This window comes from Paramormyrops kingsleyae, chromosome 1 (assembly GCF_048594095.1).
Source record: "Paramormyrops kingsleyae isolate MSU_618 chromosome 1, PKINGS_0.4, whole genome shotgun sequence".
Lineage (NCBI taxonomy): Eukaryota > Metazoa > Chordata > Actinopteri > Osteoglossiformes > Mormyridae > Paramormyrops > Paramormyrops kingsleyae.
In genome coordinates, this window is record NC_132797.1 from 11,535,261 (window position 1) to 11,548,529 (window position 13,269).

Consider the following 13,269-nt stretch of genomic DNA (forward strand, 5'->3'; position numbering starts at 1 on the left):
CACCTTCGAGATGTTTATCCAGTACATCTTCCCGGGGAAGCCTGGAGTTTCTCCCAGGCAGCACAGTGGGGAAGGCAGGGAACACCCTAGACGGGATAGTAGTTCATCTCAGGACACACACATACATAGCATTTAGCTAACTAGCGCCATTATTTTGCAATATAACAACAACAATGAAAATAAGAGAAGTTAATATCACGGAAACAAAAACACTAAATAGGCTACTTTTCCGTAATGATCCTAAAGAAATGTGCTTCTATCGTCAGTGTCCAAAGAATGAGTCTAGCGGCATTGGTAAATCCAATCAACTACTTCCGGGTAACAAAATCACATGACACACGCCTGACAGTAGTGACTGTAAGTACGAGGTGGCCGGAGATTATACTGACGATCACTGACACGCTTTTAACAAAGTTAGCCATGGATGAAGACGGTCTGCCGATTGTCGGTTCGGGAGTTGATCTGACAAAGGTGAGCTTTCGGTTGGTTTCTGTTCAGCAGTCTACGTCTTCCAGAGTGTAATCGGTGCTACAGTAAACGGAGCTGACAAGGGGCGCTCGTTTCGTTTTGTAATGAAAGTAGACATGCAAAGGAAAGTTATTCATATACAGATGAATATGGCAAATGTTTCCCCGAGCACAGCCCTCGCTGTGGAGCCAGTGAGCCCCTTGCGATCTGCCTGCCTGCACTTCCGTTTATTGACGTGCTCCACCTTTTCGGGTCCATCCCGCAGGTCCCGGCCATCCCGCAGAAACGAGTCGTTGCGTTTCTCAACCAGTTCATCGTGCATACGGTCAGGTTCCTCAACCGGTTTTCCACTGTATGTGAAGAGGTAAATAAACCTGTCTAACATATGCGTGATATTATAATAAACGTCGTTGTTAGTGTTTGGGTAGCAGACATACTGCTCTTGTGTCTATTTCAGAAACTAGCCAGCATATCCCTTAGGATTCAGCAAATTGAAACCACTCTCAGCATTTTGGAAGCAAAGGTTAGTTGTATTTTTCTCGTGTATCATGTGTATGTCTAGCCCACACTGGTTCTTTAATTTTTGTAGTTTGATTGTAGTTTGCATTAGTTGGTAATGTTGATTTATTATTATTATTATTATTAAATGAGAAAATGCCTGTGCTTAGATGCACATGGTCAGACCCAGAGGTCTCTGGGCTGCAGCCCGGTAAAGCCTGTATATTAAAGCCCCTTTCCTGTGGCGATACTGAAATTGTGTCATGGTTTCTTCAACCAGCTGTCCTCTATCCCTGGTCTGGAGGACGTGAGAGTGGAGGGAACCACTCGTGCACAGGCTGAGCCCAGTGGCCCTGTGCTGATGCCTGGGCAGTCAGAGAACCCTACAGCAGCATCATCTCCAGAGGTATCCATACATAAACTACTTAACCTAGTTAAACATCTCCAATGTCTGCAGGCACCTTATCTAAGATTTTGTTTGGTTTAAGGTTAATATATGGTGACGTTTTCATTATTTTTCCAATCATTCCCATTCTGGAGATTTCATCCCTGTCGCGTGTTTTGGTTAAAACTTCATCAGCATGTTGTATATCGTGCGTCAGTACTGTGGTGTGATGTACTTCCACAGAATCCAGAGGAATCACAACAGCAACATCGGGCAGATGAGGGTAGAGATAACATCATGACTGTGGCCAAGGACCCACGCTATGCGAGATACTTAAAGATGGTGCAGGTGGTAAGTGCGGAGTAAGGGCTTAACTGTGGGAGGAAGCCGACAGGGCTGGTCTTCAGATACTCGGCATTTATTCTGCCTTGGGGGTAATTCTACATCTTTTTAAATCTTAGGGTGTTCCTGTCATGGCCATAAAAAACAAGATGATACTTGAAGGCTTGGATCCCAGCTTGCTGGAGTAAGTTCCCCTTCCGGAAAGTTCTACCACTCCATCTGCACTGATATTTCTTCGATTACAGCTAATGATGTGAGGCTATGAAAGAGATGGATGGGACTGTTGTTCAAAAAAAGTCATTTGTGCTAGTTCAAGTACTGGTTACAATGAGATGCTTACTTGTGCGTTCCCTGCATACTGGGTAATTCAACACAAGGTAAGTACAGTGTGTAAACATTTAGTACAGCTACTCTCAACCCATGGGTTGCGACCCAAATCAAGTTCTGAAAGAGTTGCGAGCTTGGAAATGCACGCATTTTAAAACAAGCAAGCTCCGATACTTATCCGCACTCAGATTTCCCAGCCCCTGTTAACCTATGTAGATGGGGTTTGGGTCTGCAACTGGTGAGTGCAAAACTAGGGAACACTCAACCAATCCAAGAAGCCAAACCACAGATGCTTAATTTAAAATTCACTGGCACATCGAATCAGATTTGCCCGATAGGCATCGATTGGCATAAATTGCAGTGTTCACTGCGTGTTTGATCATAGCATTAATTTATACCTGTACTTGACATAGGGTCGCAGCTGAGCTGGTAAAACTTGGGTCGTAGTAAAAAAAAAAAAAAAGAACCATTGACTTAGTAACAGGACATAGGCCAACAATAAGGTAAATAAATATAAGTATGAATATGTAAATATAAATGTTGGGATATGGATGTATCTGGAAGAATAAATGGTATAATTATGTACAGTATACATGCATAGCAGCAGACAATAGCACTAAGGCAGGGGTGGCCAATCATCCGCAAAGGGCCGGTGTGTATGCAGGTTTTTAGGATAACCTGTAGGTCAGCTGTTCAAACCCAGGTGTGAGGACTCTTCAGCCAATCAGTCCTCTAATTAGTAATCTAAGTAGGGAGTTGCACTGAAAACCCGCATACATAGCGGCCCTTTCTGGATTAGACTGCCCACCCCTGTGATAGGGATATAGGGCTGTAATGGGATCAGTACAAAAACAGCTCCTGATCACAGATTTCAACTCGCCTCTTACTGGATTGTACTGGAATGAACCGGTGATTGACAATGTATGTGAAATCCACCCTCCTACAGCTGTTTCTCCAGATATAATCAGGCACTTCTACTAAAGGCAGTCTTGTGCACATTGCCGGGCATGTTTTGACTGTTGCTACTGTATCAGTGCATCTCTGCTCATTTCTCTAAGTAGCAAATTCCTGCCCACCCTGTACACGCTGCTCCTGCCACTAGCACGACTGGGGGCGGAGCCAGAACATTGTCTGAACTGTTGTCATATCCTTGTCAGAGCTGATTTCTAAGTTGTAGTTATAAAATATCCTGTTCATTTTAATTCCAAGGCTTCCAACTACTAATCTGACCCATTTTAAAAATAAAATGTTAAGCTAAACTTAGTTTCACAGTTTCCACATCCATGTAGCAGTTTATTTACTTAGCAGTTGCGGTTGCGTATGTTGCTGAATGGTACAACAGCTTTGCCTGTTCTTTCTGTTTGATTATGTGATGGATTCCTCCTTCCTCCTTTCCATCGTCAGTAATCCTGAAGCCCCAGTGCCAGATGGAGGAAAGAAGAATGTAGAAGAGGAAGACAATAGCTCCGGCAGCGAATCATCCTTCAGCGACTGACCCCCTCCCGTGACGCAGCCATCTCATTTTAGCATTAAAAGACTGGAATAAACGTTACTGGCTCCTATTCCATCCTCGTTCACGCCAGGCTGGCGGTTCTGCGATGGCTGGGACCTCATCAGTGTAGAAACTCAAATTGTATGCACTCCCAGGGGGGAACAACGTATGATCACTGGGTGAAATAGGAAGGAAAGGGAGGAGAAAATGGGGAAGCCCCAGGACCTTGACTGGGGCTCCCCTGTTAGGCCTAACTGCAGTGAACACCTGCAATTGTGTGTCACACCCAAGGACATGTGACACATGACTCAGCGAAGGCCTAATATGGACATGCACTTATCAGGGGTTTTCTTCTTTAATGACGTTTTCATTCTAACTTGGCTACTGATTGAAGATCTAAATACAGTATAGTTTAGGTGTTATAGTAAGAGAGCTGGAAAGTCCAAAGTAGCGTCATCCAGAGTCTCTCTCACCTGTTCTTCACTCTTATTGGCTCCTGTCTTGTTTCATCCCAAATATGTCCCTTCGAGATCTTATTGGCCAACACATCCTTGTACAGCACAGCATTTGTGCTAGATGTCATCACTAGAGACAGACGAGTTGTCTTAAAACCAGGGTTCTAATTAAAGCTCAGTGTTTCGTAATGGTTTCTGATGAGCTATTCATTTGTGAGCTGCTTTGGTTCGTCAGGGAGTTTTGAGTCTCTGAGGAATTTCGAGGATGACTGTAAATGGAGAATTGGGGGGCCAGGAGCCTATGCCACGCTTTAGTGTTCATTAACACAATGTGTCTAACCTACTGTTATGATGATGAGAAATAAATTGGGTATAGTTGGGTTCTTTTGGGGAAAAAACTAATATAACATCCAAGGCTATGAAGTCAATAGCTTGTGAGTAATAAAAATCCAACATCTGTAAAAACAATTCAGTTTTATTTCAAAGTGCATGATATGTCTGTAGGTTAAGTGCAACTTTAAACAAAAAAGTCAAAATATAAACATGTTATTTTTATCCATTAAACAATTTTGTCAGTAGTGGACTGACACTTTCAGTTTCAGTGTGACTTTCTGGAAAAGAAAAAAATACAAGGTGGTAATCATTAATCTACAGCATTATTTCAGATTACCCATTACCCAAGTTTTATGACCTGTGGTTATAAACCATTTTCTGAAACTTTTAACTAATATGTAAATGTAACACAATTGTTTACAAGGTTTTATGCAGTGTGCAATATAACAGATGAAAACAGTCAGGTATAGAGGTGGAGAGAGTAGAGATGGATACAGTCAGGTATAGAGGTGGAGAGAGTAGAGATGGATACAGTCAGGTATAGAGGTGGAGAGAGTAGAGATGGATACAGTCAGGTATAGAGGTGGAGAGAGTAGAGATGGATACAGTCAGGTATAGAGGTGGAGAGAGTAGAGATGGATACAGTCAGGTATAGAGGTGGAGAGAGTAGAGATGGATACAGTCAGGTATAGAGGTGGAGAGAGTAGAGATGGATACAGTCAGAGTAATGATGAAATGCACAAAGATACATTATTAGAAGATTACAAGCAATATTACCTTGAACTCCCTAATGTAGGTAAAAAAGAAGAAGACGAAACCAAAGGACACTATCCACTCGCTGACAGCGCTGACAACATGGAGGATATACTGCTGTTTGCCAGAGAAAGGTAGAGGACACTTAGAATTGGTCCCACTAGGGTTGGGCGATGTGAACCAAAAACCAGTTATAAACAATGGGCCTCATTCACCAACCGTTCTTACGAAAAAATTTGTTCTTAAACCCCACGTACGCACTTTTTTACAAAGATTCTGACATTCACCAATGTTTTCTTATCTGAATTTGTTCTTAGCTAAGAACAGAATCTACGCACACTCAAGACCATTCGTACGCACATTTGAGTAATGATAGTTTGTTAAAAAATAATTGGTTATAGCAATTTTGTTCATTCTACAGTTCATAAAATGATAGTATTTTAATAATTTATAAAAGTAAAATATAAAAAATAATTTTAAAGTGTAAAAATTATTTTCATGGTAGTAACGGCGATCAGACGGATTATAAATAGGTCAGAATCTTTGTAAATAAGTGCGTACGTGGGGTTTAAGAACAAATTTGTTCCTAAGAACGGTTTGTGAATGAGGCCCAATGTTCGTAAATTATTATTCTTCCTTTCGTATGAAAAATAAAAGTCAAATTTATAAAAACCTTGCATAAACCACAATATGCATCATGCAAATTATAAATCCCACATATAGTAGAAACATTTGCAAGTGTGGGTGCTTAAGATACTGCCCCATTCCTACCCACTAATTACCCTACAATGGTAATGCAAATTAGCCACGTGTATATAATCATGCACATTCTACGCTTGCAGCTAATGGGACTTTTACTTACACAAGAATGTTCTGAGGGCAGAATGAAAAATGATTGGTTCAGAAAGATAACCAGTTAGATTGCAGAGTAGGTGGGTTTAAGCAACTAAGGTTGGTCCCACCTCCTCTACAATCTGATTGGTTCAGAGATAACCAATAATTTTTCTTTCTGCCCTCAGAACATTTTCGTGAAAGTGAAACTCTCAAGAGCATGTTTGCAAAGCCACTTCAATGGGGATGGAGGCATAAACCACAGAGAAAAAATATATTTCTCAGAAAACGAAGTGTAGACGTTATAGTGTTTAAAGTAGAGGAACGGCAAACCATTTTATACGGTAGTACATTTGCCAGTTTGACAAAAAATAATAAAAAAAAAACTCGAAAGGCAGCATGTGACTGCTGCTGTTAATGCGGACATTCAACAAGCCGGATAAAGACAAATTTAAAATCCGTTAACATAAAAAGTCTATTTATTATCAATGTCTAAACAAACAGTGCTATATGCTATACACTTTGCATATCAAATTACATTTTGCATGTCATTTGCCTCCTAAACTTCCTATATAGGCCTAATATACAAATCATCTAAATGATATTAAATTATGTACAGTTACTACAGTACACACTGAAAGCACTGTGTTTTGGCCCCCTTACTAAAAATGCAGTTAATGGCAGTGAAAAGTTTATAACTCGCAGTCACAAGGACAGCTAACATGTGAGTGAGGCTGGCTGCCAAGGCATATGAATATTAAAGATACACTTAGACTAACATATAGTATGTAGGGCCTAAATACTGTTTGATTAAGTGTATCTTTAATTGTAGGCCTATCATTAATATTTAAATTTTATATGATTTTATGTGATTTTGTTTTTGGCTCAGGTGTCGGCTGTGAGTTTCTCCGATCTTTCGGCAAGCTCCAAAAACGTTACCGTTTAATTGTTCATGGCCAACTGACAAATAACTGATACCGCTAATGGGAGGGGGTTTACATGCAGATGCACACGAGTTGGCGCCTGTATTTACTTTGACTTTTCAGTATGCATATATCTAACTTAGATTCCATGCAATAAATATATTGGTACATAGAAATTCATTCATTAGAAAAATCAAACAAATTCTGAATGTTAGTTGTATATCATATATGATAAAAAAATATTTACCTTAAATATTTACAGAAAATACTGAGTTATACAGTATATCATGTACAGTGATCCCCCACTATATCGCAGATTATTATCTGACGCGTTACATATTATCATTTTATTATTATTATTATTATGTTACTCTTATCCTTAGCCCGACATCCACATATATGTGTTGTTTTAATAAGTTTACATGTTTTTCAAACGTGTGGGAGGGGTATTTTAAGGCTTAAACTATATAAAAAATGTTTAGTTATATGGACTTTCTATATTGTGGATTTTCACCTATCGTTCCAAACCCATCTTCCGCGATAGGCGGGGGGGGGGGTCGCTGTAGTGTTATTCTGGCTAAAAATAGAAAGATATGGGGCCTCATTCATAAAGGCTTCATAAGTAACAAAATAGCCGTGAAACACTTGTATGCACAATTATATGAAGATTTTTGGATTTAAAAGGCACAGCGAAAACAAAACAAACCCTGATCGAGTCTGGAGCGGTTGTACAAACGTTTTGATGGAGATATAAATGAACGACATAAACGTTCAGTTGTAAGTCAGAGCTACAAAGATTGCAAATACAGGGTTTCTTTCATTGTTTGCAAACATACATTCAACTATTCAGTACTGAAATGTATTTCTTCCAAACAGAAGTCTCAAAACAATAACAAAAATAAACCGCCTTCCCTATCAGATTTGCAGGATAAATAAATGGCTTTAAAGTGCATTCTATCCAACTTCCTTTGGTGCAACAATGCAGTAGTAAGACGTCAAGGTATTACCTCATTATGTATCTCCCAGTGCAGCTTGGAGGACTTCACCAACACTCCACATATGATCACTGATGGAGGAGAAGTTTAGGAGAACCTCAACACAACACAGTGCTGTAATCTCAAATCAAGAGGATGATTTCTGTGCGGTGCAGGTCAAAATTGCAGCTGTTTTTACAGAGCAGCTAGGCCACAAAGTTTCAGTCCAAGTCAAATGCTTTTGTCGATCATAACATACAAACCACACTCCTTGATACCCACTTCAGTCACACCACACCACCCCACGGCACTTGCTGTTCGAAGGCAAGTGCTTAAGGTGTCTGAGGCAGCAAAGGATACTTAGCACAGCAGCAATGACAGAAATGGCGGAGATGAAAATTTGGCTGAGACACACACTCCTGGAGGACCAATAAGGGTACATTCTGCGGGAGATGATGGACTGGAGGACGATGTAGGTCACTCCTGATACAAAGAAGGTGAGACCAGCAAGATCGTGCACCGATGGAACCTGGGTCTCCTGAAACAACACCAAGAACCAAACAGGTGCATCACACAATGGTAGAACCTACTGCAGACTGATGTGGGGGTCTACCCTCCCTAGAGCATCCGACATTGAGTTGACCTTCCCACAAAGCATTGCTTTCCTATTTGCTTATAAGCCGAAATGACTGATGATTGATCTGATGCTAAGTCAGTTAATGATTAAAGAGAGTAGAGCAGCCTGAGATCTGCTGTGTGAAGTATGAGAGTATTGCTGTTTGAAGAAAATAAAAAAACGATACAACATGTTGATCATGCTGAACTGTCAGGATCAGTCCCTGTCTTGCCTGCTGTTTCCCTGTTTGGCCAGCAGATGTCATTGGTCATCCTGTTTGTCTCTGTGTTCCTTGTAACTCCTAGCCCTAGAATTTAGTTGCTTAGTAATGGCCCACACCTGCCCCTCGTTTTGCCCACATTACTAGGGTATATATGTGCCTGCCCTTGCCCCATTCCTCTGTCAGTCTTTATGTGTGCTGTGTGGTGTTAGCTTTCTCAGCTGCAATGTGGACTGTCCTTCATCACGCTCTTCTGTAACAGAACAACCCAACCACGCCCAAACCGTTGAAGCATTGTGTTTATGGAATAGCCACATGTAACATTATTGTGATATTGCCTGTGGCCGTAGCTTCTCTGTAGAGAGAACTATGCATATTGAATGCTTAATTAAAACATGACATAGAATATGGGAAAATAGTATGTTTGGGGCCTTAGAAACTTTGTTGGTTCACTTTCCACCACACATCTGCCACCACGATTAGTTCAACAGTGAAGCATATTTGTGTATTAGGAAGTACAGAACCTGGAAGGGATTACAAACCACTTCAGTTGTCTGCAATGAGATGAACAAGCAATAAACATGAATTAGAACCATTCCATACCTGAAATGTAGCAATGAAACACATTCCCAAGCAAGAGATTATTCCAAAACAGAAGGCAATGCAGTTCAGGCGACTCCCAGTCGTCGCCTCACATATCTTCTCCACATACTTGTACCTAGCAAAAATGGTGGCTATTCCTGGAAAACACCCAGAGAATGAAGTTCACAACAAGAAACAACAACAGGTTTCTTTCCAAATGCTATTGAGTAACTCTGGGACTTTTCCCAAAAAACCATTTCACTGCAGTATAGCGTAAGAATGCAAATCACATGTGCAGCCAAATAGTCAATGCGCTTGACCCAGAGTCCCATCATGCCGCCACTTCCTGCTTTCATTAGCCCCGTAAATGGGAAGTTGCAGCTACAGTATTTCAACGTTCTTCAGATGATCATATTTCCCAGCAAGAGACACATACAAGTGCAGGCATGACCTCACCTTCCCTGCTCGGAAAGCTTTGAAGCTTCTCACATCCCCCCTTCCCACCCTCTTACTTGTCTTTCTTATTGTTTGAGGGGAATCAGCAATAAAATAATGCAGAAAGTCAAAAAGTACAATTTTATTAAATAAAAGATGGTTGTGGTTCTAAGTGTGGAATTTTAAAGATCTATTCAATTCCACATCCTTTTTGGGAAGCAAAATGCAAATTGTTGGGCAAAATCACTGACCAAGCACATGTTATGGGACCAGCTGTGCTCCCAGAAATTCTGGGTCGCCTAGAAAATGTCACTGTGCGTCCCCCCACCCAATTTTACATATTTTTTTTGTATTCAAGGGCCCCTATCAAGTGCTGGCCCCCTGAATCTGCCAGGGTATCCGTGCCCCTATGCACGACATCGTGATTTTTGTCATCCATTATGACCAGATTGCAGTAATACAGGGTTTTATAGTCCTTAGACTATTTTAACTCACCTGCAAAAGCACTGATAGTCGTCATCAGTCCAAAAATGCCACTTTCTGGGGGGTTAGTGCCAGTGTCACTAGAGGTGATCAGACATTTCATTATCACATTGTAATCTTTGAAGAAATACAACATTATTCAGTGTTCTTCGCAGTTATGCGCTGTCCCGAAAGACTTCATCACATATATATTAACAAATGACTTAACAAGTTATTCATTTAGCAAACATATATGAAGAAGAACAACTTAGTCGCAGGGAATGTTTTCCTGGGTGGTAGCACAGGGACCATTTAATTTCCGTTTAATGCTCAGGGTTAATTAAAGCAGATCTATAGTCTTGTATGCAACATAATATTTACCGCTACACCTACTACCCACTGGTAGTATATTAGGCCACTGAGTTCGCAAGTATCGAAAAAATGTTGTATGATACAGCTGACATTAGGCGGGTTACGTTATACACGATATTTAATCCAAATGATAAAAATATATAATATGAATTCAATACAAAGCACAGTCATGAATCTTGAAAAACAATGGTAACATGAGTAAATAAAAAACAGATGTAACTTCAGTTACGCACATATACCAGCAGCAGCAAGCCTGTGCTCTTTCGGGTGAAAACGAAACTGATTTATTTTCTTTTCTCAGACAGCCTGGAATCTCCACAGTTCAAAAGTGCGCATATGAAGACATTTAAATAACAGATAAATATGTGACAATTAATACATATCAATGAGAGTTTAATTTACTTTAAAGTTAACTCATTATAATCCACCCTCTCGACAAAGAGCCGTTACGGATCGATCTCAAATAAACTTCCACTATTGTTAACGATCGCGAATAAAATGATAATTGCAGCCCTTTAAAAGGTTCGCAAAAGCACTCACCTTATATATGGGAAAATAATGTCAACATCATGTCTTAAGAGTGCAACAATATACGAAATCATGAATGTACAGGAGGACCATATCACCATAAAAACTGGTAAAAAGCATATTCCCTCCATGAACCAAAGCATCACGCCTTCAAAGTGCACCGGCAGTCAAGTGACAGTGAAGAAGCGTCTCATATGGTAACTGTTTCTGTCCTTTCAAACGAATTCAGTGACGCTTACAGAACAAAACTTTAGAAGAGGAAAAAGTTCCGACCCAGGTGTCACGTGGGCTGGTATGAAAGAGGGGCGCTTTTAATGGCTTAAATGACGATGCAACCGCAAATCTCTCTTCCTTATAGCCCGGACTCCCAACAGCCTCTGAAATGTAATCAGTCAATAAATCTAACAAATCCTAGTTATCAACGTTGCGCTTTTGCTGAAATATACAGCTGCGGAAAGAATTAAGAAACTTGCTTTATGTCTTCGCACATTTCTTCCTATCACCTCATACCACTTAATGTTTCCTATTACTTATTTACTTATTTATATGAGACACTGCCGGATAAGTTGACAATCATCTCTGACATTAGAAACTTACTTCTGCCCTCTACCTGGCTGGCTTTTGGTTATTGCCAGTTCTTGTTTTACTAATGTCTTACTAATTTCGAGCCTCGAAGCAACCAGCCGCTCAGTGTATCCTTATGCCTATACAGCCAGGATATTAAACCAGGATTTTTAGATGCAGATTTTAAAAACATATACAGTGGGTTCTTATTTTTCCAAAGCTGTTTAGTCTGTTTCGAAGTAATATTCATTGTCATATGTATTTGCCCCATCATGTGGTGGGTTGTTATTATACGGTTCTTTTGCTGATGGGTGTATTCTGCTTTTTTATTTTTTCTTAAGAAGGTTTCGCCCTCATTACTTCCGCTGCAGGCGTCACATGCGGTTTGGCACATCTATTAATACCGTAGCAACAGGTCTGGATGGAAGGACAAAAAACGCAGCTAAGATACCACTTAAATAAGGCAAAAACGCTTTTATTTTATTCGACTTCAGGGACTCCGGAATAGTAACACAGCTCTTTCCGGTGTTATGCCGAAAAAGGCATCCCTGCCTTAGAATGCATGCCGGTGTTCCGACGAGTTGAGCTTTTAAGGGTTTTTTGGGGGTTAGGGTTTTAGAGGTTCAAAGTACAGTAGCTCAACTCGTTTCAGATCAGCGACCAATCGGTCATTTAGAGACAGGCATGCATTCTACGGCAGGGATGCCTTTTTCGGCATAACACATGTTAAGCTGGAACAACCTTGAACAGAGATAATCATAAACGTGCATGACTGACCCAAGCAGCCCCCGAGGCTCATATGGGAGCCCAAACTTTGAATCTTTGAAAGATAATTTCGTAGCGGTTGCTACAGGTTATAGCCTAGTTTGCATGGGCAACACTTACTGTTCTGGAAGGATGGGATATATAAGGATTGGTTTAATGGTGCGTTCCATTTGCCCTCGGAATGTTTCAAAGATTCAAGGAGACAAGACGATAGCGCAAAATACATTACGTGCATCTCGCTGCCAAAACTCCCCCGATAATGGCAAATAGCCTTGGGCGATATGACGGTATACTCTGGTATTTAGCAATCACGATAGTGGTATTTTTAATACCGTCAAAAATTAAGACGCTCCTCTTTCAATTTAGTTGATACGGGGATGCTGCATGTAGGCGATGCATTGTTGTGCGCAGCATTAGTTTGGAGCCTTACTTAAGTTAAAAAGTATAAAAAATAATAACGCACATACCGTGGATAAATTCACAAAACACCGTAAATGCCAGACTATTGGAGCATGTGTGGCATGCGTGAAACCTAGTGCGCATGCGGCCGCAGGTTCATGCTGTCGCTCCCCCCCACCTCGTTTCCCTAGTCCTCAGCTTCCACGGTGATGTGCCCCTTTAGGCTCTCTCTGATTCCGGAGTCTACATGATTTTTTAAAATATTATTATTAAGTACCGTCATATACTATATGCCGCGGTGAAATGTCTAGGAGGTTTGACGGTATTAAAAGAATAGATACCGTCCTAGAATAATGGGAAGACAAAATTTTCCTTTATAAATGAATCACTTTAATTCACAGAAAGCCGTTTTACATTTATTCCACGCTGACATTGTGACAGGGTGGAAAAAACAAAAATATTTTGGTGTTATTTCTTTTATATATATATCTTTTATCATATTAGGATGTTGTTCCTTTGTTTTGTGCTCTTGTTCCTCAGTACCA

General features: G+C 40.5%; 2 protein-coding genes across 5 annotated transcripts; one reads left to right on the forward strand and one right to left on the reverse strand.

Annotated features, from left to right (window-relative positions):
* Positions 1-313: 313 nt before the first annotated feature.
* Positions 314-4,556, forward strand: washc3 (WASH complex subunit 3). The gene is made up of 7 exons (XM_023816895.2): positions 314-471; positions 734-832; positions 926-991; positions 1,247-1,372; positions 1,595-1,702; positions 1,813-1,877; positions 3,425-4,556. Exons 1-7 carry the CDS (start codon positions 421-423, stop codon positions 3,513-3,515), a joined length of 606 nt encoding a protein of 201 aa, XP_023672663.1. The 5' UTR covers positions 314-420; the 3' UTR covers positions 3,516-4,556.
* Positions 4,425-12,896, reverse strand: dram1 (DNA-damage regulated autophagy modulator 1). 4 transcript variants are annotated; one of them, XM_023816899.2, is made up of 7 exons: positions 12,793-12,896; positions 10,130-10,197; positions 9,221-9,357; positions 8,142-8,319; positions 7,815-7,873; positions 5,078-5,170; positions 4,425-4,578 (listed from the first exon to the last, which is right to left on the reverse strand). In XM_023816899.2, the coding sequence occupies exons 2-7, from the start codon at positions 10,152-10,154 to the stop codon at positions 4,540-4,542; spliced, it is 531 nt and encodes a 176-aa protein (XP_023672667.1). In that variant the 5' UTR covers positions 10,155-10,197; positions 12,793-12,896; the 3' UTR covers positions 4,425-4,539. The 4 variants fall into 4 exon arrangements, with proteins under 4 accessions (XP_023672667.1, XP_023672665.2, XP_023672664.2 ...); XM_023816897.2 differs by lacking the exon at positions 12,793-12,896 and adding an exon at positions 11,009-11,333 and having other exon boundaries at positions 5,078-5,167; XM_023816896.2 differs by lacking the exon at positions 12,793-12,896 and adding an exon at positions 11,009-11,327.
* Between the last annotated feature and the right edge of the window lie 373 nt (positions 12,897-13,269).